We start from the raw sequence: 25,865 nt of genomic DNA, 5'->3' as shown, positions 1-25,865 counted from the left end.
ATATAAAATAATATTACTTTTAATAAATAAATACATCGTTATATATCATACTATATTACATGAAATATTTATGTATCTTGATTCGTGTGTTTACATACCTGTCCATTGAACTATGTAAGTTATATAAGATGGGATTACTAGATGTCAGTATTGTATGTTGTAGCAATTTTCCATTTTCGATTTATATTACTTTTTTTGCTGTAGTTCTATAATATACTAATAAAATGGGCAATACATTTCAAAAAATGGTTAGTAGCGATCCATTTCCACCTACAGATTCGGAGCCGACATTTGATCCGATGTACGGATTTCCTAAGGAGCGCAAAGAAAGGGGCAAGTATCTTATTCAGTTCTAACCTTTAATAGGTGCATTTTGGCTCCTAATATTTTGTATATTTGGTAAAATACTATACCTTTTTTAAGATTGTATAAACGACGAATTTAATTAAAACAAGCTACAACACAGTTATTAATTTTTCGTTCTTATTTTATTTATAACTTTTCTGTTATATTTGTCTTTATAAATGATTTATCAATGACATAACAGTTTGAATAAAACTTTTGGATGTCGATTTCGGTGAAATATTTTGTTAATATTTCTTTTTTTTGCATTTATGGAATTTGGGTAGAATTGTACAATGTAGATTATAATGAATTAGAAAAATCTTAGATATCTATAAAATATTTTTGTCTTCATATGATCGTTTTAGTTGAGTGTAAGTATTAATTGAAGGAGCTACAGTATTAATTGAAACAATTTATTAACTGTTTGACATGTATTATACCCTATTAAAAATGTTATTTTACAGTTATGCCCATATCAGAAGAAGATTTGATAGCTGCCAAGATTCCTTTAGAATATAGAGATTATTGTGCTGATGTTTTTTTGGAATATAAACGTTGCTTTCTAGAAAAGTTTCCTTTTGTAGTACTTTGTTCTGACACAGCTCACAAGTATAAGGAATGTGAATATAATGAGTGAGTCTTCATTAGAAAATATAGATAAGTTATTATTACTTAATGTGCAATTCCTGATTATAATTTGTGTGTATTACAGCGACGTTTTAAGGGCCAAAGAATATGAAAGAGAACGTAGACTTCTGGTCAGAGAACGCAGGAAACAGAGGGCTATGGAAGCAGTGACAGCTTAGACTCCACATTCATTGAACATTGTTTACATTTAGATTATACATATGTGAATATAGATGATATATACATGAAATTTGCTTATAGAAGAGTGATTATAATAAAGAATTTAAGGTATAAATCGGTAAACAAAAATGTAAATATTTTTATTATTGTTTCTATTGTTATTACTAATATGCCACAATTATTTGTATTGTTATATATAAGATATGTCAGATATGTCTTTTTTATTTATAAAAGAATACTTAATATTTGTCATTAAGTTGGGCAGAAGATATTAGTATTTTAATTTTGTATATAAATAAGTTATTATTGAAGTGGCATATTTCTTTACGTCCCTTTAAAGTTTAGACATTAATTACTTGGTAGAATTTCAAAACATTTTTACATATTTCCATTTCATATGTATGCGTATATACATACAGAAGGTTCTAGAGTTATGTTTTTTTATTGTATTTCTTAAACAGGTAAGAGTTTTCAAACCTTGCAAATAACTTATTAATATTTATTCGTCATATTACAAAAGAAATAAAAGAATTACATATTTACAGAAGGGTTCCATTATGCGTGGCACACCGTAAATAAATTACAACTTTAGGATGAGGTTCAATGATAAATTCCTAAACGAATTGTCGTATTATTAACTGTAAGAGTTTCAGCAGATTTGTTTTTTTCCACTCGTAGCAACGGGATGAGCATCTCTGCTCATTCCTCTGGAAGGGGTGTAATGGAAGAATCGATAAGGTAGAAAGTGCCTGTACTCTGCTGGCTTCCGAGCAAAGTATCGCACATGCTTGCAACGGAGGTTGTCCCTTATCGTAAACGTTCCGTTACTTCATTGTCTTCTCCTATAAAAAAGTAAATCTACGGACACATTCTCTCTATTTTTTCATTCTCAAACGTTGTACATCCATGTTTGTCAATAGCTTTGTTACATGTTTTGGATAAGTTAAAATCAATTACAAATCGGATATTATTGTTGTTGTTCGGTGATAATTGTTTTTTCTTGACAACGTAAATCTTGCGTTTACTATCGTGGCATTGAAAGATGCGAGAGTTCGTCTTTTGAGTTCATGTACGGCAGCAAAACTTGATTACGGAATTTGATCTCATAAATTTATCAGTTTACAGCTTGTTAATTAGTGAGAGAAATTTCATTTTTAGAAATATATTCGGTGTGCGTACATGTACATGTGTGCTTATGTATGTGTGTCCCTGCTTCAGCGATAGCACGCTGATGTTCTTGATTCGCTGTCGCAAATTTCATTGTTCTTCTTTTATATTGTTCTCATATACAACGATGTGAGCGTATTTACTTATGATTTATCGTTTATGGGGTTACTTTTTAACACTCGAAAGTACGTATATAATAATAATAATAAAGATATAAATAAATGTAAACAAAAAAATTGAGCTTGGACATTCGTGAGATGAGCCATTGAAATTACGCGGAACATTCATTAAATTACACGTTCATTTTCCATTTAAACGGATCATTCTTTTTTTCTTCGATAATTATAAAAATCGACAATTATATCGCGTAACTGACTCAAAACGGGCAGTAAATTAAATAAATCCGCGAGGGTAATACCTTGTGGCGCTTACTAGGACTAACCTTATTATTTACAGTAATCTTAATTACAGATCCGGCGACATGTACACATACAATAAAAAAGAAGCACTAAATTAACGACACCAAGGACCGATCGATGTATCAAGTTACGTCGATTCTGGGTTTTCGATGCACTTTTTCGCGCGAACATAAACAGTTGAACGCAACGATCTCGATTGCTTTTACCGAAGATTCTTGGTTCGTTCTGACAAAGACGTCAATTTTAACGATAGCGTTACCCGTGTCCGGGTAACTCGAATACTCGGTCGGTTTTTTAAGTAACGAGTGCTTCGGAAGCCCTGGTCCGAGCTGTTCGCGAGACCTGAGATGCCCTGCAGATGATACAAGGAATAACGAGTGAACTCCTCTTTCATACGGAAGCAAGCTGTAAGCTCCATTCCAACGATCAGACGAACAGACGATCGAACTCACGAATCTAATTAAATTCTTTCTATATAATCTGTATCATACGATTTACCAACACGACACTAACCTTACACGGTTCTACTAGTATACGAGAACGAATTTCACTATACGATGGTGTAATACAATTTTGTAAATGCTTCTTTCCTTTTTTTAACTGACTCGTGATTTTCGATCGTGCATGCGCGACAGAGAGGTCGACGCGTTGAAGCGTATCGGAGGCAAATTTGGGATAAAGCGCGATAATGTCCTTCATTTATTCGTCCTTTAGCTCCTTCTTCGGTCTGTCCTTATTATATGCTTGCCGGTAAAAGTCGGAGAAGAGGACGAAGAAGATCGTTGAATGAAGCAAAAGAAGCGCCGCCACCAGCTTAGGATAGCCGCAATCGAAGACCAAAGCTTGAGCGCTGTGCACGAACACTAAGAAGAATTGTACCTGCAAACGAAGTGATGAATTGAATTGTTACATTATTTCGTATTAAGGGTGAGTCGAATTATCTATATTTTCTTTCAAACTATGTCTCGAAGTAGTAGAATTGTAGCGGCGTGCTATCCTTTCGAATCGTTTTAAATTTCTTATGTTAACCGACTTAAAATTTGGCGATATCGTAGTAGCTTAGAAACGCTCATGCCTTTCTCCTTGGGAAAGACGAGGAGTGTTGCAACCCGAATTGTACCACGACGATACATGAGCTACGCGCCATCTTTGAATTAATGGAATATATGTTATATACGGCAGTGCCAATGATGCAAGAATAATCTGCTATACCTTGCACAGATTGCGCGACCGCATGATCGGACAAAATTCTACCGAACAATGTGATGCAACGGTACCATTCGCGATAGATTAACCCGTGAAAAGTGGAATATTATTGCACAGCTGTGAGATGTGTAATTTCATGCTCACGAAACAAAATCACTACCATAAGAAACAAACTACATATTATATCGAAGTGGTAGTTATCGGTGCCTTTGTTAAGTAAAAGAGTCTGAGTCACCTATCCATTGAATCTCTATAAGAATATCATGATGAAAATAATGACTCTGGGTATAAATGTTATTATTTTACCTATTTGTAAAATGTAATGAATTTTGAAAGGCTATCATGGACAAATTTTATTTCATCGCAGTGTCTTTGCTACGATACCTAAAAGTATGATTGCCTCTAAGGGTTAAAGTAAGAATCGTATTTCATTTGTATCTCGAACGTTCGATCGCCTCGCATCTCAAAATCACTAAGCGTCGCCTTTCGTTCAGAAGAATGTGTAAACGGCGTTCGTAACGCCACGTAGTTGGAAATGACGAACGGTTGCGGAACATCCTCGTGGAGAATATTATCGCGAATGTAAACGAGGGAGAGAAGCGCGTGTCATGCGAGAAAGAACAACGCGATTTGTCTTTTGAACGATTTGCGCCAGCTGCGCACGGGAAATCAATGGTGTTGCGAGATAAAAGCGAGGTAGGAGAGCATATACATAGGTGAGGTTTCGTAGGCATGCAGCCGATTCCTGGTAGCGTGGCAGTTGTTTCATGGTGATGGTGGCACGGTGCTATACGGCATATCGGAATGCCAAATTATTGCGCCACCGTGACGTAGTCGACCGAATCCGGCCAAAGTAAGTCAGCCTGCAATTGCTCAACGTTGTACTTTTCACTTTCCCTCACCCCTACCGCGTGTTTACGTGAAATTTTGTTCACCGGTATGGGCGAGTAGTCAATGATGGCCCAGAATTCATCAAAGTCTCCGATGTCATCGACGTCGATCTTGTGCCATATACGACTTCTCTTTCCTCCGCTTCTCTGCTCCCGATATCAATTTTCAAAAAGATTCTCTCTTGATTATAATTTGAGACCTGCTAAGAGGCTCGCAGCATTGACTTTCTTTCTGACACGAGGCTCTCAGTTTAATCAACACGTTGTTGCGGTATAGACAGTAACGAGTATCATTATAGTAGGCACTAATGACTATTTAATGGCTTCTATTGCAAGATTTTACTTGAGTACGCTCGAGCAAAAGTTCAAGTTGTTGTTGAAATTAAAAGGCTGAATAAATTGAGTAACGTTACGATACGGCTTGGAAAACGTAAACTGCGCGAGAAGGTAACGAGTATATTGGAGAATTTGAAGTTCTTTCTAACCCTTTGAAAATGCAACAAAATGAAGAATTCAGAATGAACGATTTAGAGAATAGTTATTTCTTTACTCTTAAGATCTTCAGCGTTTCTGATATCTGATGTAAAATATCTACTTTCAACTTTCTATAAGAAATAATAGTTTCTTCAGTCTCTTCTTTTATACTGTGAAAGGGTCAAGCGCCTGGAAGTATTGAGACATCTACGATGGTTACTAAAAAATTTAATCCCCGTTACTCTACAGTTTATCCGCAACAGCGTAGTCCATCTTGCTATTGGTGAACCAGCAATTTATATCGTTGAACATTGCTTTTTCTTTCTTCTGTCTCCAAACTACGTAAATTGCAGCAATGTCTCTCAACATCTTATCCGGTCGTTACGTCGTGAAATGTTTGTTTCGAGTGCATTTACACCCTGCCAGTGGTGCGCACACGTGAACACTGTATATGACTTGTCGCCGCATCGCTCACTTTCATCGATGCAGATTATTATCTAGCCAGGCTGGTTGCGTACACGTTGTGCAAGAAGAAGGTATCGCGAATCCTGCTCTAAAAAGTATTTGTGTCGGTGCCTGTTTATTGCGCGATTCGAACGTGGTTACGTGCCCACATATTCTGGGAACAACGCGCTACCGAGATCACTTTTCAATGATTAAAACTCACTATCTTTTCAAATACCTTGATATTTTCTTTTGTTTTCTTTATTAGCCAATCGATTAAAAATTTCATGATATTTTCAAATTTCTTTTCTTTTGTGTTTGCATTTGTGGTTTTACACATACTTACCTTTATCTTTCGCTAAGATAAAATGAGCTCGTAGTTAAAATGACATGAAGTGTAGGAAATTGCCAAGCGCCAGGGGCATATCCGCGTACAAAATGTCGCGATTCGTTGAGACGCATAACTAAGAGCCATTCACTTTAACGTAATAATGTTGTATTATCTGTATCAGTAGCGTTACAAGAAAGCATTATCTGCATCTTGAATTGCCGCGCAATAATTTCCTGGTTCGTTTCAACACGCTTTCGATCGTTGTTTCTGTAGAATCTTGCACGCGATCAGAGGTTTTGAGTCTTTCGCTACATTCCTTGATTATCGGTGTTCAAATATCCTGTTTCTTTGTGCTTCGTACGTAATCTTCTGAGAATCGCGCTAAAATTATACCACTTGTTTCCTTCTTCAAGTTCACGAATGATTCTTGAAGTTGGTGAAAAAAAATTTATTTTCTCCTAAATAATGCGCATTGTTTCGAGGCATGATATTGTACCAGTTGCTGAGTGTCTCAGAACGCTTCGTATAAAAGCAATTATGCGCATTGCTTGCATTTGTAATGGATCACCATTGTTATGTCGTATTATTTATTATCGATGATAAGTAAAAGAAATTGATGTAAAGAAATAATGAAATGCGAGAATCATCCTTTCGTGATTTGGCCAAGCAGATACGAAGTAGATACACATTTATGAACATTATGCTTTGACTTTTTAAATTAGTACACCTACCAACTGCACGGTAGTGAGGTGCTTCTTCCACCATAAATATTTGTGGTATTCCGGTCCCATTGCAGACACCATATAGTACATGTACATTATTACGTGTACCGCGTTATTTATAAGGTTTCCCAAAGTACCGTGTCCTCCAGCAATGAATTTCACACAGATCCATGTCTCCAAAGGTGTTAAAGAGTGATGGTACAGGTGTAAGAACGTCACTTGACTGTCTTTCTTTCGCAGAACGAAAAATATCTGAAAGTTCATAAGATAAATTAAAAAAATTATGGTATTAATATTATTGCGGAACTACCGATAAAATAGTTTTGATAGTTGTCGTTTTCCATAAGCAGATAAAGAAGCAAAAAGTATTCTTCTCTCACTGCTATAAACAGACATTTGTTTTACTTTCATTAGGGTAATTCGTATAATGATAGTTTTCTCTGAAAGTTATCGAGTTTGGTATATATAGCGGCCGCGGTTTCATTAAAACCAATACTATAGACTACTATTTATCTTTCGTTTATCTTTCGGGCAGTAAATTGCTGTTTATAGTACTATCAATTATTCGCTACTCTTCTGGATGTTTTTTTTTGAATATTTCTCCTTTATTTTCCCTGTCAATTGCGAACGTGAGTGATATTTCGTGCGATTTCCTCGAGCCACAATTGTTTCCTTTTTAAAAACTTCGTATTTCAACAAGATTAAGAAGAAATCTGACAACTATTTGTCACACTCGATAATTCCGCGTAATATAATACCACATATTTTTAAACCATCAGAAATCTCAAATTTTTCGTGGGGCAACAGGCAAACGCACGATTCAATGAATAACTACTATGAGACGTAGGCAAATTACTTCACCGGAATATTTGATATTGTTAATTCGGCCGGATCTTATCTATTCGCGTAATTCGCATTCCCGCGTGCACCGTAGGTTAGGTTACTTTTTCTTGAGGATTTTATTCCGCAAGAAAAGGCTTAATGACTTAAGGCGCGATGATATTATCGCGAACAGTGATTTCTCTTGCGACATGGCTCTTTTCGAAGACGATCGTTGAGCATTGAACAATCGTGTCGATAAATAAACAAAAACATCATCGCGTGTTGTAATGAAAGATCTATGGTGCAGCAGCTTCTGTTTCCGCCTCAGTGATCGATTTTTACGATGGATTGAGAAATTCGCAAAGAATTTAGTCTAACACCGGAAATTTTTTAATCGATGCTATGAGATTCCATAACTTCACAAATTGACAGATTTATAGCAATAAGAAGACAGCTCCAGTAATTCAATTATATTTATCGGAAGAGAAAGAAAAAGGTATAGGTTTTATATTCAAAAGCGCAAAAGTTTATTACCAAGAATATTGGTTGATTATAAATTTATAGTGCGTTAGAAAAAGTGATTTAATTTTGATTGCCCCTTTTCAGATTTCTGTAAGTTTACTCAAATAACTGGAAAATGGAACTGTCTTCTTGCTGCAGCAGTTTTCCCAATTGTGTTTCACGCGGCCCCGTACATACCGTGTCAGCGAATTCTGTGAATTTGCTGATGAAATACCACCAACATAGATTCGCCATTCGCAGCGCGGACGGATTGTGGGAGTAGTCCACTGGTTGACACTTGTAACTGTAGTCTAACAACCAACCAGACATCAGGTGCTATGAAACAAAAGTTCATGGTCAAGGTACATTCTCGATTGTGTCTTACGCTTGTGGAGGTAATTATGTGATCGAAACAAAAACGCTTAGCAAACCCATTAATATTTATGGCACGTAAGATATTTATAGATGGAAAAAATGTATCAGTAACCTAAGAATATTCTTGTTCATTGTCTTACTTTCAATGACTCGGATATCAAGGAAATGTTGTTATTCGAGGTTTTTCAGTATAAGTCTCTTGGAATATTTGCTCTTCTATGATGTTGGAATTTTGATGATATCGAAGTTTTAAGAGTAGATTCAACCTGTTTGCGATGAATTTTACTTTTAACAATGAACCTAATACTATAATAACAACACAGGCTATAATACGTTCAAAGTTGAAAAAATGTAGATTAATCATAATTTTTAAAATATTACAATGACACGTAGTTCTATTTATATTGAGATCTTATGTCCTAATAGAATTTCAGTGGTATCGGGAAAATTATTGCAATCCGACAATCTTGCTAACAAATTATTTTGCTACGTATTGTACTATTATAATAGTTTCGTAAGAATTAACTGGTTGGCGATTAAAAGTAAGGCCGATGCAGGAGGGAAAATAGAACATAAACATTGCATCATCGATTATATTCCCGTTTACGGGATGACCTTTTGCGGGTGAAAAAGGAGATAATTGAAAGTTGATTGTTAGTTCATATAGTTGAACTACCGGCGAATGCTAGTCTTTATACCAAGGACGCGTTGATTTCCTAATTATAATGAAGCTATTTAAGAAATTACCGCCTAGAGTGTAATAGGATAATATTCAGTTCTCTTCTAGTTCTACATTGCTGATCATAACATATAAGTTCTAAGTAGAGTCGAGAACGCAATTTTTTGCCTTAACGAAATATTTCGAAACGTTCAGCCGTATGTTATTCAGACAGAAGCCTTCACCGTCGATAAACAAAGCCACGAGCGTCTTATTTCCTTTCGAAATCGCCGGATTCTTTTTTCCCCACGATGCATTTCTAGTTCAAACCGGAAACAAGTAATTGGAATGAAATTCGGCCAGTTCTTACGCGCCGTTCGAACCGAATTCAACGCAATCCCTGGTGAAGAAAGAGATCGTCAAAAGTTATTTGGCTACGGATTTACAAGATCGCAATCGCGATGCTCGACTTTCTTGATAGCCGATAATTCCTTGCTTTTTCACACCGGGCAAATAATCTGGCGTATGGATAACTTTCTAAGGTGATACTAGACAGCTTTTACAAGGTTGTTCTCATTTAGAAAGATATCTTTTAGTTTCTTACGATAAATTATGGTGTACCATCTTAGACTCGAGAGGTTAAGAAATCGATACGATTTCTTACTCATGGAAAAGTTTGCTCGCGTGAAACTACTTCCGTTTCGATGTATTGAGCAGTTAAGATCTGTTAGGCAGATCACGCTAAAGATTCTGGCATGAGAATACATTGATAGATTGAATAATTAGGAAGATTTTATTTCTTTGGTCTCTTGCCGACTTATGGAATGAGGCAGTAACTGCAAGTAGTTATTTTCTTTGCACTTTCGAGCAGATGTGAACATCTTGTATCTGGATTAAGTAGAAATTTGCGATATTTTGTGCAAGAATCAGTGATAAACACAAACAAGAAAAGTATTAACTGTATATACGTAAATATCATTATTTAAATCGATTACGATCCTTGAATTTTTATATATCAACTCTCACTTTCCTCGTAGCAAACAAGGGAAATTTGTAATGTTCCAAGAAAATGTTTAGCATAAAAAATACCAACGACAATTTTTTCATATGTTGCCCAAAATCGAGGCATTTCTAAATATTAAAAAATAACCGAAAGGATGCAGCACGATTAAAGTATTAATAGCTGAAGTTATAAAAGCTTATGCCTGTCAACCACAAATTCTGTAATGAATATCGCCTTTCTTCATATTTGGATAGATTTTACTTAGGTATTCTTTCGAATTTTTCAAGACTGTCGAGGATTTATTAATTATTCAAACAAAGCTGTTTGGATGCACGAATTGCGAACGCGCGGTTTGTGGAAAGTCGAAAACAGGATGCTTCGCCTTTAACGAACCGCGAGCTCGAGTGTACAAATCGATTGGGCAACCGGTTGGAAGGCTCGCCAATCGTGCCCGCGTGTATGTAGCTTCTCTTTCTTACTTTTTTTTTGCAATGGTATGTTTCACGAGCCGGTGCTCTCTCACCCCCTGTTTGCCATTAGCGCGGTTCACAACGGAAAAGATCGGTCGTCGCGGTGAGCGACCGCTGTGCTCTCTTTCAAAATCGCACAAAATTTCGAATGGCATCGTTGGAGCAACTAAAATAGAAACTTTGCAGTTTCAGTTTGAGGACTCGATGTCGCAACGCGACTTCTTCTTTCCGTACACCTTTCGAGAAGGCATTTCGCATCGTGGCCGGCTCCCTCTTTGCAACCGCCGTTTTCTATTACTCACAGCTGTACGTTCTGTAAATAAATCTCGTTATGTTTTCCTTCGATCGGTCAGGATGAAGATTCGTTTCCTGCGGAAATTTGTATCTCGTGCAAACGCGAGGCAATTGGAGTAGACGATTATACAAATCGATCACATCACGATTAAAATGAGAAACCGAAGAAAGCTGAAGTTCTATTCTACCTTTGTGCCGTCTATGATTTTCTTCGTTCAGTTTGAAACATTTGCTCATTATTTCGTAACAGTCTGTATAATATAATTTTACTTGAAAGTAGAACATGGCGAACTTCAAATATTTCAATATATTTTGAAAAAAAGAAAATGAGAATCTGCTAGGTAGGATATTTTATCTGAGGAGGACAGAAGGTCGTTATTATAAACAATAAAATTGAACAATTCAAGAAAACAGAAGCAAAAAGGTGCCAATAGGCTTGATAGATAATTGTATTATCCGTATGATACTGTAATAAATAAATTGCGGATTTGTAAGCATTTAAATTTGTTTAAAATAAAATAAATTTAAAGCATACGTAACATTTAAAATATCCAAAATTGAATATTAATTCGAAACAGATTTCCGTGTAGTTTTGATTTTTTCAATAGTGGTCATAAAAAAATGAATTAGCATAAATATTTACATTTTCATGAAACGGATCGACTTTGAAAATGAAAATTACTATAAAATGCGAACATACACAAGAAATGGTAAGAATATTAAAGTGACGTAGAAAACGATCTTTTAATTATTACGAGTAGAGAAAATCGAATTGAATTTTAATCGACGACTATCTAAGTAAAGGAAAACGCATTGAAAAAGGAATGTATGACGTAATAATTTCCTGTATCTAATCGTGCCTGCACCCAAACTATTGATCAATAACAGGCACTTTCGAGCGAGAAAATCTGCGTTACAAATACGCGTGTTGCGATAGAGTGAAAAGCGTTTCGAGACGGTCGATTAACTACTCGTTAAGGAGTTCGGTTAGCGCAAACGTGAGAACGGCTTACAATGAATCTTATTATTAGAGCGTTCGAATGGTCAACTATTTTTTGTTATTACCTAGTGAATGGCCGACGAACGTCAAGTCGTTGGTCGATCGAAACAGGTGCCGGTACAAAGCGGTTACATAAATTGGAATGTCGCGTTTCGCAAACGTCTCCGGTCGAATCTCGCCAAGAACGGAGCAAAGTCCGCGGGAGCAAAGAAATTAGTGATTCAAGGTGATCGAATGGGCCAACGAACGATCTAACCTATTCTCCGCAGGCCTTCGAAACGACAGGAAAAAGAAAATGTCGATTATTTGTGCTTAAGTGGATTGGATCCATCCATTAATTTTTACGTCGTTGTTCCAAAGTTCGGTCGAATTTGGCACTTTGGTGAGAAGTTGTTCGGTTGTCCATCGTGACGATTCAGCATGGTTGTCCTTGGGGAGACGGGTTCGTTATATCGATTAAAACAGAAATTTTGGACGAGACACTCGAAAATTATTATTTACGCGGTTCTTTTTTATTATAAACGAGAAGGAGAGAAATTATATGTTCTTCAACGCAATTCATGTTTACGACCTCGATAAAATTACAAGATCGTTAGCCCGTGAGATATTAATCGAAAGATGACCCGTAAACGGTTGATGTCAAACACCTACCATATTCACTATGGTTCAGTGAACACAACTCGATAAACTTAGCCTATTCAGTGGAATCAAATACTTCAAGTAGTTAGCTACTGTTCGCCAGTTATTTATATCGAAGTTAGTATCACGAAAGAAGTCGCCTAAATTGCAGAAATACTCATATAGGTCTGATGGATGAACAACCCCTGGCGTGTTTTTACTGTTACACTTCAAACTAACGCGAGATCTAACGAAATCTCCGTAGTTGACATTTTTGTCAGCGCGACCCACTTGCGTTCGCGATGCTCCTCGGAGAGAGGCGTTTCGAAATCTGGCAGCCATGAACTTTGAAACCCGGCGAGGCGATGCATCGATCTCTCGCAAACCTTTGGGTCAGCGCATCCTCGTCAATATCTTAATCGTCGAAGGTATTTAGAGAAAGCTCGCGGCATTTCGAAATGTGTTTGAAACCTTCGGAGTAAGGGAAAAGTTTCGTCTTATGAGAGGTTGTTAGCCGCGCGCCTTCTCGCTTCAAACGCTATTAGAGATGCTCGTAATTGTTCTAGATTCCGATTAGTTTGAACCAGATCGCATGTGTGAACATTGCGTGCCTCAACAAGGAGTAGATTCCATTGAATCTCGAAGAGGAGCGAACCGGCGAGCTACTTTCGTACATAAACGCTGATTCGTTTTCCTGGTTCTCTAACCAGAGGTTGAGTCTTTACGATCGAAGGCTGTTTGGATCTCGAGTCGCTTACCTCGTACAGCATGCCTAACGAGAAGACTACTTGAAACGCGTTGTACGCTACCAAAGTTCCTCTGAGTTTGAACGGTTTCTTGTTAGCCATCACCCGTGGACCGAATATCGTCACTCCATATAAATAAAGAAGGACGATTAAAAATGTTGGTATCGGCGAATCCATTAACGGCCAGTCGCTGACTCGAGGATCCGAGACCGTGGTAAGGATTTCTGTGTATTGGTCAAGGGCCATTCTGACCAGGCCCTGGGCGCCCACGAACGTCCGATTCGTGTCGCTCATCTCGATTCTCGGTTCCGGCTCCCGCTCCACGACCAACTCTGCTGCCGCCGACGCCATTTCTGAAAATCACACGAGTTTTACTTTAATAAATTAATAAAATTAATAATTTAGTAAAATAATAAAGTTGGAATGCGACGTGTCGAGAATAGGTCATCGAGATGTTATCAAAAATTTTTTTGCATCTATTATACTCGTTCTTTCTTATTTTTTTTCTTGTATCCATTAATATCTTTGTGTCCTTTATGCGCCTTACACAATTTTTTATACGCTAATGAGATTTATTCTTGTATATCACGTAAGTAATATTAATAATAATGATGAAATTAGCGACGGTTTTAATGTATAAGCATTATGATAGTTCTTTTCTATACAGTCGAGTCTTGATAGAGTTTAACTATTTCGATAATATCGCGTCTTGACCGAAACACTAAGACATTTCTTCAAAATGATCGAAGTTAATAAAATAAGTCGTCGTTATGGTTCTTTTCACCCGATGACACAGTACTAAGAAGTCAATAGCGTCTCTGGAACGTTCATCAACATAAAAAAAAAATGAGGCGAACGTATGGAATCGAACTTCCATAATTTATGATTTTCCTCGCCCTACCTAAGATCAAGCCAAGGGGACCTGTGAGGTACTCGTGGTTCTTTGCTCGTTCACAGAGAACGAAGTCGATCGACGATCGAGTGATATGGAATGTCGAAAGTTAAACGCGGCAGGTCAAAAAGTTCGTCGAATGCGCTATTCTCGAAGATCTTGGTTTCACCGTCTATCTGGAATTGCATTTTATCGATCTACGTTGATTAAAATTATGCCGGGCGATTCTTTTTCTTCAGCGTTGCGCCTGCTTTTTCAATAGCTGTAATAAATCAGAGGATGCAACGTGATTACGAGTTTCAATTGCGATATTGCATACACACAACACGACACAGTTTGACGACTAGGTCGACTCTTATCCTGATTGATCCGTGATCATCGCGTTTCTTTGCCGCCTCATCGTTTGGTTTTCTCCTTGAGTGTCATGCAGTTTCGATTCTTTGATTATCGTTCTTGTTTTCTCCGATTTCTATTCGAGCAGTTACATTTACCATTTATTTCCGTCGATACGATCAGATTCTCGATTAAAGATGACGCGTTACAAACTGACATTCAATTAAATTTCAATTTCTTGAAGGTTGTTGTTTCTTTGCAGTTGTTGTTCATAGAAGTTAGAATAAGTAAACGTATTAGATGCGGTTAGAATATTAGTCACCCTTTGCGTATTTCTTTGGTTGCATTTCATAAGACGGATTGAGCAAGTATTGCAAATTCGTAGGCACACGCATAAATGCTCGATTTTTAGTTGACGTAATATATGTAGTCGGCAACTCGTTTTCGCGCGGCTCTCTGATTTACAAAAAATGTTATTAAGTTGACCTCCTGTTCCCCTTTCCCTCACGAAATACACTAATTCTGCGTTATTTGTATTCGATACAGCACCAGACTTGGCCCTAATTGCTAAGAATATACACGTATACTCTACACTCTGAACTTGATCGATCATCTTTATTTATTGATTAATGCCTCTACTTTTAGTTTGTGTAGGTGTATCTTTGAATTTATTGCTGAATGTTCAAAACTCATGTTTGGTCAATAAATTAAAAATCTTGGGAATATAAGGAATCAAATGTTTTTGGAACAAATAAAAAATCTTGGTAATGTAAAACATAAACGTAAACGTTTTATACAAAAATTAGTATCTCGTAAGAAAATCGGTAAAATGTCATCTACAGGTGACGAAAGTTTGCGAAGCGATATTAATAGAAAGATAATGACACGTTTTTCACCACAGAAGGAATGATCAAAGTTAACTGTACATCGCGCGATATCTTTCAACTTTCGCTCTCCAAGATTCGCCCGTGGTCACCTGTTTTCCAAGATAAGGCGAATATTCTCGTCGGCTGTTTCTTTCTCGGAAATTTAATGTCGTTAGTTATTTGGTCTTTCTTGTCAGACACGTTGATAGTTTAAAACATTTTGTGGGACACAGCTAATTCGAGTTCCACTTTCGAAATATGAAAGCCTGAAACTACTTAAAAATTCTTAAGTAATGAACATGTTTCGATTCTCATTATTCGTGTATGAAACATATTAGTTACAATCTGAATAACGAGGAATGTCTCAAGAAGAGTTTCTTCGGCGCTTATTTCCTTTCCCCCATGAATAATGTATTTTTCATCGAAACACAAAGGGCAATGGTTGTATCGATCGACTTCTCATTTTTCTTTTTCGTCGGATTACAATTCGGATCGTTTCTTTCGCGGCCGAATCAGGTAGCTAAATCTATCGGCCGATAGATCGCTGTGAAATAATGCACCGTGTATGAAAGCGCAATCTTGAATCTCGTTAGACACGCCGAGCCGGTCGCATAACTAGACTAGAACTTACCAGTCGCGCCACAACTGAGCCCGTGTATGTCGAATGTTCTAAGGCCAACACTGACCGATAGAATTCTATGTAACGAAACCGCAATTTCGAGCCACAAAAAGTGGAGTAACGGTCATACGTAATTGCACTGGGAAGGTTGCTCAATGCCATTACATCGTCTTTTCCCCAATCTTGGTGTATTTACTCATAAAGTTTGTTTTGTCACTATAGTTAGACTGGAGTTTTCCAAACTCCATTTATTTGAACTCCATTCATTGGAACGAAATGTTAGTTTGTGCTCGGTTAACTGAACTCCTGTCAATTGAATCCATTTATCTGAATATAAAATCCTATGAACAAAAAGTCACTAATAACTAAAAGAATTATTGAGCCTCTGTCGTATACATTTCATTTACAGAAGAACTCCATTTATCTAAACTCCATTCACCGGAATGAAATTTGATTTAGTGTTCGGTTAAATGACCACCGATTGATTGAATTCATCTTTTTGGCCGGGAACTCCTGTTATATGGACGAAAAATAATAAACAGTTGTGAAAATCGGCGAACTTTTATTATATGAATTGTATTTCTTTCAATAAATTCAAGTAAATATAAGAAAATATAAGAAAAAACTTTATTATAGTAGTACTTGACAATTTTTTAGATGATGAAAGAAAGGAAAAGAAAGAAAGGAAAACAATGAAAGAAAAATAGCAAGAAACGCGTAGACCTTGCGCAGAGCAAAAATAACATTTAAATTTCTTCCTGCCTTGATAATTTTTTGAACGATCTCGCAAAATGGCTACCCTTGTCGGCTATTCGATAATTTTAACGTAACGAAATAGTCCAAGAGATCGTTTTTTATTTATTTATTTTCGATCTATGGACATCGGCACGAGTAGAGTGAATTGATTAGTCTGGTTTCACAACGACAGGCAGAGCAACGGTACTTGTTGCAGAGAAAGTCTCGAAGATCGCGTGAGCCTGTAAAATACAAAAAGATAGAAGCTCGATGGTCCACTACGGCCAGAAGAAGAACCAACAAGAGAAAAAGAGAAAGGTAGCTGACTATTTGAATGGAAGGAGGGAATTCGAACGTGGTAGACTAACAACGATACCGGCAATACGATGACGTCGATGACGAGAACAACAGCTGCAGGAACGGTGCCGTTTAACACTCCCTTGCTTAGAGTTTAGTGGGTAAGTGGGTCGACTGTCCGGTTACGTGCTGATCAGCTTTTGATTCGTCTCCTCGATCTTCGTCTGTCACGATCTAGGTATAGCCGTTGCTATTGCTGTTAATGCGTAGCTCGCATTTTTTTTGTTCGTTTTCTTTCGCAGTCTATATTTACTTCACTACGATCCGGCTTTTCCTTTTTGCCTTTTTTCTTTTTCTTCCCCTTTCCTACTTTCTTCCTCTTTTCCTTTCAGTTTCTCTGTTCTTTCATTTCGTTGCGTATTTCCTCCTTTCCTAATTAGTGGGTGGGTAATAGAATCGTGCCATTTCGCAAATAAGAAGCTCGTAAAATGGAATATTTTTAAAATTATTAGACGAAATCGACGTTTTGAGTAAATTATATTGGAAGATTTTTTAGATTTAATTTTTTAATATTAGCTACAAAATAAATAAAAATTTCATCGTTAAACTACTTGAGTAGAAAATACACTTGACACCTGTACGTTTATCATAGATCTCCTCGACTGCTAATCGGTCATATCGATTGATTTAATCAAGAGGAGGAAAGCTATAAAGTATAGGAAGTATGTTTTGGTTCAGATTTTCTGACATGTCCCGTTCTCCTTTTCTAGGTCATTCTGTTCTTTCGAATTTGTGGCGACCTCGTTGGCGGATACTACACGTTCTATAATTATTATTTATGCTTCTTTCGTTCACTTTTCAATTTCTCTCGTGCATATACGTCTTGTTATCTTTTTATTTAAAGTCTTCCTCTTTTTATTTAAAGGAAGAAGCCACTTAGGGTTTTCCTTACTTCAAGAACCGGTATTAGAAGACGCTTCACTTTCCTCGCCCTCTTTCTTCGTACGTTTCTTTCACCTTCTGCTTCCCACCATTCTTCCTTCGTTTATTCTCATAAAGCTCCTAAGACACTAATCTTGACATCTTAGCTTTTAATCATTGAATCTACGAAACGGCTCAATTTTCTTCCATTTGTAACTATCGCGGATGCAATTTCTTTAGTTTTGCCACTTTCTATGTACAGACGGAAGATTATGAACAATTATCGGTATCTGTGTTAGTTCGTTTTTTACGCAGTGCAGAATCGGCCAACGAGTTTTTAAGTATGTATGCGCCGCGTTCCGGTTTCATTCAATTTCTCTTTCGTTTTTTCGACGACCTTAAGCTCGTGATCTCGTCGTTCGTGCATACTTAACAGCTTGTGAGACGAAGTCGCTGTATATTTATTAACTCCGCGAACAGTTTTTCATGAAGTTTCTATCCAGCAACTTTCCGCGAGTTATTCACGAAATTCTCCGTTCTTCTAATTCATTTTTCTTCCTCGTTATGGCGACCATCCCGAAACGTAGCTTGGTTTCTTTGTCTTTAGTAGAAAATTCTCACTTCCTTGTCCCTCCTCATAGAAATTCGAAATTTTTAAACTTTCTGATTGAAGTCCATTTCTGATTGAAGAATCTAATTTCTACTCTAGGTTCGAGATAAGATACAAAATATGCTCTGAAATTGTTTCGAATGATGATAAAGCATCGTTTATGCGACTATAATTTTTGAAACGTATAAATGCCAAAGCGTGAAGAGATGACCTCGCCTTATATATTTCAATTCTTCTTGGAAATTAGTTCTCTCCAGAATGTCAAGATTAAATAATATCTTCAATCGAATATCCAGTCCAAGGGCACGTGCTTCTCCAAAGCAATCAACCGTAAGCTTAGGTGACGAAGAACCAATAGAGAAACTTAATGGTACTCATCCTGAATGATTCTCACATGTAGTGTGTCATGATGGATGACACCAATTCTGCTCTTCTCACTTTCATCTTACACAGCCTTCTTTTGGACAAAACGGTACTAATTTTACAGTGACCTGGATCATCATAGAATCTTCGAATCGTTAACACATTTTCTGTCTCTCATTTGTACGAATCGTTACAAAGAAAAACGTAGTATATACATCGATGAAAGTTATTAATTTTCTTTTATCTCGACCCTCGGTTGATCGTAATATCGGTTCAAATAGTCTGTTCTTCGAACCATGTGTACGAGTACTTCCTTCTTTGTTCGTGAATATCATTCACCGGAGTTTCCTCCGTATTTCGGAATTCTTTTATTAAGAATAACGATTAAATAAAGCGGCGAAGGTCACATAAACTTACCTTGGAATAGAAATCGAATTGGAGGAAAAAGTGTGGAAGAGATTTTATTGAAGATGGAAGGTTAATATGGTTATAGTGCAACGATCGGAATAATTATTCAAATAAGTTTCTTTCTTAGGGAGTTTTCAACGACTCGACCTTAAAAAGTATGAGTGTAATTCTCAATTCTAGCGTCACGAATACATTGCATATTCATATCATTAACTGTCTTCCTTTATCTTTCATTCTGTACAATTGAACTTTTTAGAAATCGAGATAGCAATTCTAAAAGATAATCAATTCAAACCTCAATTCAAATAATAGTTCTCAGTTCTCAAAAACAGACTATTTACTTCTACAAGTTCGTTTTTCACGAAGAAATGGCATAACTGTTAGTAAATCCCAATGTAGAAAACTCCAATTTACTTCAATTTAATAACTCCGAAAATAGAAAGTAGAAAATAGAAAATAGAAAATAGAAAATAGAAAATAAAAAATAGAAAAATTTATGTTTTAACTCATTTTTCATTTCGTTAGTTTCTAACTAACATCATTTTTCTTTACTATCCAATTTATGAATTTGGTTAGAATGGCTCAATTATTCACGCGATAAATGTAAGTACATATATCTTTTCAATGGTGGCATCTCTTTACGAAGTCGTTCGATTGGTTGTGCAATTGCAGCGAAATGATTTTGCATGACACGTACAATACAATATGTACATCTTTTTATTGTAATTTCCTTGCCGTGGCTGTCAAACTAGGCTGTATTCGAACAGCGAAGAACGTAATCTGATAGAAAATGTTCCTTTTTGCATACGTTTTTCGTTGTCTTGAATCTTTTATGATACAGTGACTGGTACAGTATACATTTGTCGTAAACACAGTAAAGACGTTTTTCTCATAGTTTCGCGTTTCTACGAGGGTATTTAATTACACAGGACAAGAAATTTCCGACTCGTCGTCCTCGTCATTGATCGTAAATATTTAAAGATTGACGGTGCGCTGGTTTTCGCTATACTTCCTCTTGTTTCGTTTTTATTCGACGTGAAAGCCCGTTTCTTGGTTAAGGACCTTGGATTATTTGACGTTCGTGATTCATAGACTTCCTGCAGTTGTAATTCTCTTTTGAATATTTGGCAATTTATAGAATTCAATGAGACAGGTGAGATAATTTATTCTCGAATGAAACATGATTGTGAAAAGATCTGTAGACTTTCGAGAATTTTAGATTTTCAACAGATTTTGGATTTAGACTTTTCCATAATGTCGAACTTTTTGTCTCTTCCAATGAATACAATTAATGTATTATAGCTGTCCCTTCGTAGCTGCAATCCTATTAACTGTTCAAATTATTTATCTAGAGCAGATCATACACACCGAGTAAGTTGAACACTAAACGTTACAGTTTCGCGGAGAACAATTAGTAATAATTAATATGAAAACTGAAATCATTAGTTCATAAACATTCATATGTCTCAGATTTCCCCATGAAATAAAATAAAAAACAGACGAAGAGTTCTGTCTAATTTTTAAAGTTTCCAAGAAATGTGGTATACGTGCTTGATCAAATTCTTTAGGCAAGCAATGAGACCTGCTCAAAAATGGTCCAGCAACCTTGTACCGAATATTTATGTCGAGTTTCGTTCAGTCGGTTACATCATACGACACGTTTTACGTGTTCGGACATTCTCCTGATCCTGATGATTACTCGACGCGACACATGAGGTAGTTGACCATGCACACCACAAAGAAAATAACTTTTTCGTACAGTTCGCGATAGTTCTGTGTGAAACTTTTCGTGAAATCACGATTAGAATTTCGGTTCTTTCTATTGCCACGAGGTCTATCATTATGTCGTTCGGAATAACTGGAGCAGCTAGTATACACGTAGGTAATAAACGTTACAGCTTCGTGCAAAACAATTATTAACAATTAATGTAAAACTTAAAAAGTCGTGTGAGTACTAAATCATAAGTTCACATACTCGTATAATCAGATTGCTTCGTGAAATGCGACGATGAGATATAAATGTTCCTTATTTGCATTACAGTAAATTATTATCATACGGGCTATATGAATTATTCACAGGTCAAAGTGGCCAACTCCATTTTTTGAAATTGGTTATATTCCAATGTCAGAGCATTTGATCGGTGCTTATTTTCATGCTATAATTTCATCAATTTTCTCTATTTTTTGTTTCGTAGAGTTAACCAATTTGGTAAATAAGCAGCTCACATATCGGAGTTACGGAGTAAATAAATTACTCCCAGTTTTATATGTCGCCTATTTTTGAAATGAAGCTGTTAGAGATTAAAGACTCTTGATTAAAACGATCTGTCCTTTCAAGGAAGATGTGGTGTAATAGAATTTGTAAGAACGAGATTGTTCCTGGATATTCTAAGGAAATCAAAACAATTGCTGGTATACGTGTACCTTACAAATAACAGAGAAGAATCAAATAGAATTTGAAACATGAATTCTACCATCAAGTATGAGGCTGCTTCGAAGGAAAGCAGGCTCTTGTTTTAATAAACCATTAATATGACTCGCGTCAGGAACGCTTATTCATGTTTTGCACGCATAAGTTATGCACGCGCAGAACTAACTAAAGGCTTCGAAGCAATTAACGGCGTTGCAACCAGTTTAGTTCAGAATTACTTGGAATATATTTCGCGAAGAGTTTCACATTCGACGAGAAGAATTAGCAACGCTTGCAGATCTGGTTTCACTGGCTGTTCAGAGGAGTTTGTATGCAGAAAATGGTTGAAAAATACCAACAAGTGAGAGAAATTTTGTGTGTTTGATTATTATAGAATTCTTAGAATTCTACGGATTTTGTTCCAATTTCGAGGCAAACGCTAAAACGATTTGTAGGGATGTAATATCATTAGAGAAAATGGATCAGATACACTGTCGGCCATATATATACATATATTAGAACACCTACTCGTATTTAATTCAAATTAAATGCTTCCCACTGTTTTTGTTTTCTAGTTATGTTATTATAAATCAATTATTTCATTTATATCATATCGCACATGTATTGCAAAAACGTCACAAGTCAAAATAATTCGATTCTCTGTTAGAAGAACATTAAAAGCAAGGGAAGGGTTTCAAGGATTAAAGATGAAAAATTACAAAAATGATATTTGATCATTGTTTCTTAGATTCTGTTTTTATGGCAATATTATACGTTCAGTATAAATAACATTTTTGTAGGTTCTCCAATAGGTCCTCGCTGTTTCTGAGAAATTTATTTAAGTCACGTTTCTTCTGAGATAGATGTGTAGCACGTGACTTATAACATAAAATATTAAATAGGTACAGAAGTAGGTACCCTAAGATATTTATGGCTAGCAATATACATAGAGAATATCCCCTTTGAGATATTTAATTGATGTCGATGGTAAGAAGAAACTTTTTCTAACGTTAGAAAACAATCTTACTACTTTGACGACATTTAAGTGGCTGTGTAACGCATTGTTTTTAACGCATGGTTTCTCTCTAGCTATCACCTCCCAAGGCTATCACCTATGGCAGTGATAACGTTGGCGTCTCAAATAAGGCGGAAACTTGTTTCCGAGAATAAGATCCTCGAAGGGGGTCAGACGTTCTTTCCCTCCCACATTCCTTTCGAATCGACTAACGCAAGGATGTGAACCTTGCTCAAGTGTGCAATGTGGCACACTTTTGCGCCGCACGGGAAGCGCGTATCTTTTTTTATTATAATCTCATTCACCTGTAATTTTCGAAGGCGATGAAATCAATTGTGAATCGCGAGAAAGATCATGACGAGCCTTTTTGGCTGCTTCTATCTCTCCAAGTTTGACTTGCAACATATCACCACTCTGTGCGTTCAGTCAGATTTTTTCCTCTGATTTATATGTTTCGTTTTTTCGCACGGAATTTTGTTCACGAGTTGCACATTGCAATAATTCATGGACTTGTTTGCGTTGTACCAGCTACCACTAATGTATGTGTTTTGTATTTTCTGTCGCAGTTAATTTCGTTTTCGTCAACGCTTTCGCTAAGTAAGACAAATTTTTTTGTGGTTATTTTCGTTCTTTTTTTCTCGTAATTGTCGCATACGTACGACTTTGTGTAGAACATGTTCAGTATTGATAATGATAATTAGCGTTTTTATCTGACAGTTGTCTGTATTGGCAAAGAGTAAAACAACGAAATAATTCTCCTGCATATGAGATTCGTAGAAGATTTTCATTTTTCTATTTCTCGATAGTCAGTAAAATCATGAAAAACAGGTTTCGTTGAACGATCACGTTGTTCGACTATATAATCGATCGATTGATCGATGATTTCGTGATCGATTATCATAAATTTTAATAAGAAGTGAACTACGGAAATTCATTTTTATATTAAATAATGCTTAATCTAAGCGAAAATTAATTGTTTACTGTGCAAACATTTTATGCTTATCATTCAAGCCGAACGTTTCCAGAGAGTTACAGAATGAAGTTTACACTTTCGAGGGTAATCACTGGCAAAATTTTTGTTGTGCAACGTCGTGAAATCGAGAAAATCGCTTGTTTTTGAAGAAAAATTAGTTGATGGTACGAAATTCGACGGCCGTGCGTTCCATAGGGAAACTCCTAGCTGTGTCTGATCATTTAGGAGCGTATTCTACTTACGAAAGTAGAAAGCAACGCTTTGTGAGGATATGATAGCGTGTTAGCTGTTTCTTATAACTTATTTATTTACTTCTATTGAATACTTTATTAAATACCTATCATTCTCAGTTATCTTTATTATTTTCTAAAATTTCTAACAAATTTGACCTAAAATACGATTGAGTAATCTGTAGCTAACTCTTTGCATAAATATTACTCTACCGTAGATAACCAGAATATAATCTCAATTTATATTTTGAGAGCAATACAATCTTGCCAAAAATGTCGATTTTTACGTATACACTTGTACAACGAAGCTAACTGAAATGGTTACACGATAATTTCTTATTGGCATTCAATGTATTCCTCGATAGTGTTTCGAATGTACTTCGATTAATTGACACACAAGTGTACACAAACCGATTACACTCGTTTTGTTAGATGCTATTGAGGTGAAGATCGTACGTGATGTGCATAATGCTTGCGGGACCGTGCTTGCGGTTGTCTCGCTTTTGCCCGCGATGCTCCTGCGCGAGAAAATTCATCTTCCACCCGTTTCCGAATTTTACATTTTCGTACGCCAACAGGCAGATAATTAAGGTTCGAAGTTGTTCGAAAAATGTAATGTACGAACTGCCTTCGAAATCTCGTCAAACTGCTTCTTCTGCCTTTGTTTCATTCCTGTAAACGCGAGATCGGCTCGATTGCAGGTACGCGGCGCCAGTTGGTGTCACCTTTTAGTTCCTTTCGAGTGGTGTGACAAATGTAGATCGAGATCGAGCGTTACTCTCTATTGATGGCATAATGGAAATTCTTTCCAACACATTGCCACATCACTTATCACACTGCTCTCATAATTTAATACGCATCAAGAGAACAAAGAGATCGACTTACCTGTTCACCGACGAGAGCGACGCCGCGTTTGCAAATTAAATTGTAGCCACCTCGCTTCACTCGAGACTCCACTTTTGCGTATCGACCTCGATATCGAGCAATTTCTAACTCTTCTTACGAGACGCAGAGTCTCTTGAAAAGCAGATCGACGTACCAACTTGCACCTAGCCGATCGATTCGAACAATAAAGACCTTGTCCCTCAAGTAGCTTATCGATTATCCTCGTCTGGCTTCGATTCAAAAGAATCGGGGATGAAGCCCAAACTTGGCACTTTGTTCACTAGCAGCCTATTCTTCGCTGTTCACAAGCTTCCTACCATTTGAATGTCACACGTTAGTCACACGCCCGGCGATCTTCCGGGTCGCTAACACTTGCTCACAGTTCGCGTTTTTTGTGCGTTTTGCGTGTTTTGCGCGGGTACACGCGTTCTCGCAACGACACACGCGTGTGACTGTGTATAAGATTTTTGTGGTTTTGTGTGTACGCGCGCGCGCGCGTGTGTGTGTACGCGTGTGCTCGTGTGTATGTATGTGTGTGTTGTGATACGAGTGTGTCGGTGTGCGAGCGTGTGCACACATTCGCGCGCAGACACATAGACAGAAATGTGGGTCCAACGGTCGATGCTGCTTGAATAGTCCGCGGCGGAGCGAACTAGCGGTTTAAGTATTGGTTAAGCAAGTGGGGTTCGGTCGAGAGGAGGTTAGGGTGGGGGTGTGTGGGCCTTACTTAGGTGATCGCCTGAAAATTCCGTGCCACGGGGAATCAAGGTCTCTTTTCGTACCGTGCTCCGAGAAAGACGGAGAAAGGGAAGGTGTCGCGTCTCGAGTCAGCTACACCCTTCGGTCAAGGTCGTTCGCCGAATCGAAACGTTCCCCGATACTTATGCCTTCGATCGGCGTGGCATCTCCGCCATAAAATAGCCAATCCTTTGATTCATCCACGCGATTCGTTGAATTGTCTCCTACAGCGTTTACATGCATTTTTTTTTTATTTTCATTCCTCTTCCTTCTCGTTT

At 37.0% G+C, this 25,865-nt stretch overlaps 3 protein-coding genes across 4 annotated transcripts in view; 2 read left to right on the top strand and 1 right to left on the bottom strand.

The window, feature by feature from the left end:
• Window positions 1–138: 138 nt before the first annotated feature.
• Window positions 139–1,281, top strand: ND-B18 (NADH dehydrogenase (ubiquinone) B18 subunit). The gene is made up of 3 exons (XM_033338770.2): window positions 139–333; window positions 810–978; window positions 1,058–1,281. The coding sequence occupies exons 1-3, from the start codon at window positions 225–227 to the stop codon at window positions 1,149–1,151; spliced, it is 372 nt and encodes a 123-aa protein (XP_033194661.1). The 5' UTR covers window positions 139–224; the 3' UTR covers window positions 1,152–1,281.
• Window positions 1,282–1,637: 356 nt separating this feature from the next.
• On the bottom strand, window positions 1,638–25,481 carry LOC117159175 (very long chain fatty acid elongase AAEL008004). Its single transcript, XM_033338767.2, has 5 exons — window positions 24,850–25,481; window positions 13,305–13,645; window positions 8,327–8,464; window positions 6,815–7,057; window positions 1,638–3,617 (listed from the first exon to the last, which is right to left on the bottom strand). The coding sequence occupies exons 2-5, from the start codon at window positions 13,641–13,643 to the stop codon at window positions 3,438–3,440; spliced, it is 900 nt and encodes a 299-aa protein (XP_033194658.1). The 5' UTR covers window positions 13,644–13,645; window positions 24,850–25,481; the 3' UTR covers window positions 1,638–3,437.
• sit (stuck in traffic) overlaps window positions 3,557–25,865 on the top strand; it is a 52,987-nt gene continuing 30,678 nt past the window's right edge. Inside the window, exon 1 of one of the 2 annotated variants that reach the window (XM_076622337.1) lies at window positions 3,557–3,665. The gene's annotated coding sequence lies outside the window, so the exon portion shown is untranslated. Of the gene's footprint in view, window positions 3,666–21,982; window positions 22,108–25,865 lie in introns of those variants that run through there. The other variant, XM_076622336.1, reaches the window with a different exon arrangement.

The sequence above is a fragment of the Bombus vancouverensis genome, chromosome 10, assembly GCF_051014615.1.
Source record: "Bombus vancouverensis nearcticus chromosome 10, iyBomVanc1_principal, whole genome shotgun sequence".
NCBI classification, from domain to species: domain Eukaryota; kingdom Metazoa; phylum Arthropoda; class Insecta; order Hymenoptera; family Apidae; genus Bombus; species Bombus vancouverensis.
Note: the sequence above shows the minus strand (reverse complement) of the source record. Positions and strands in the feature narration are given on the sequence as shown.

Excerpts from the sequence above, each read along its gene's own strand:
- ND-B18 (XM_033338770.2), top strand. The coding sequence starts at position 225 with ATGGGCAATACATTTCAAAAAATGGTTAGTAGCGATCCATTTCCACCT. Across the intron at positions 334-809 it reads TAAGGAGCGCAAAGAAAGGG|TTATGCCCATATCAGAAGAA; the intron begins GCAAGTATCTTA and ends GTTATTTTACAG. Across the intron at positions 979-1,057 it reads AAGGAATGTGAATATAATGA|CGACGTTTTAAGGGCCAAAG; the intron begins GTGAGTCTTCAT and ends TGTGTATTACAG.
- LOC117159175 (XM_033338767.2), bottom strand. The coding sequence starts at position 13,643 with ATGGCGTCGGCGGCAGCAGAGTTGGTCGTGGAGCGGGAGCCGGAACCG. Across the intron at positions 7,058-8,326 it reads TCACAGAATTCGCTGACACG|ATATTTTTCGTTCTGCGAAA; the intron begins GTATGTACGGGG and ends ATGAACTTTCAG. Across the intron at positions 3,618-6,814 it reads ACCTCACTACCGTGCAGTTG|GTACAATTCTTCTTAGTGTT; the intron begins GTAGGTGTACTA and ends CTTCGTTTGCAG.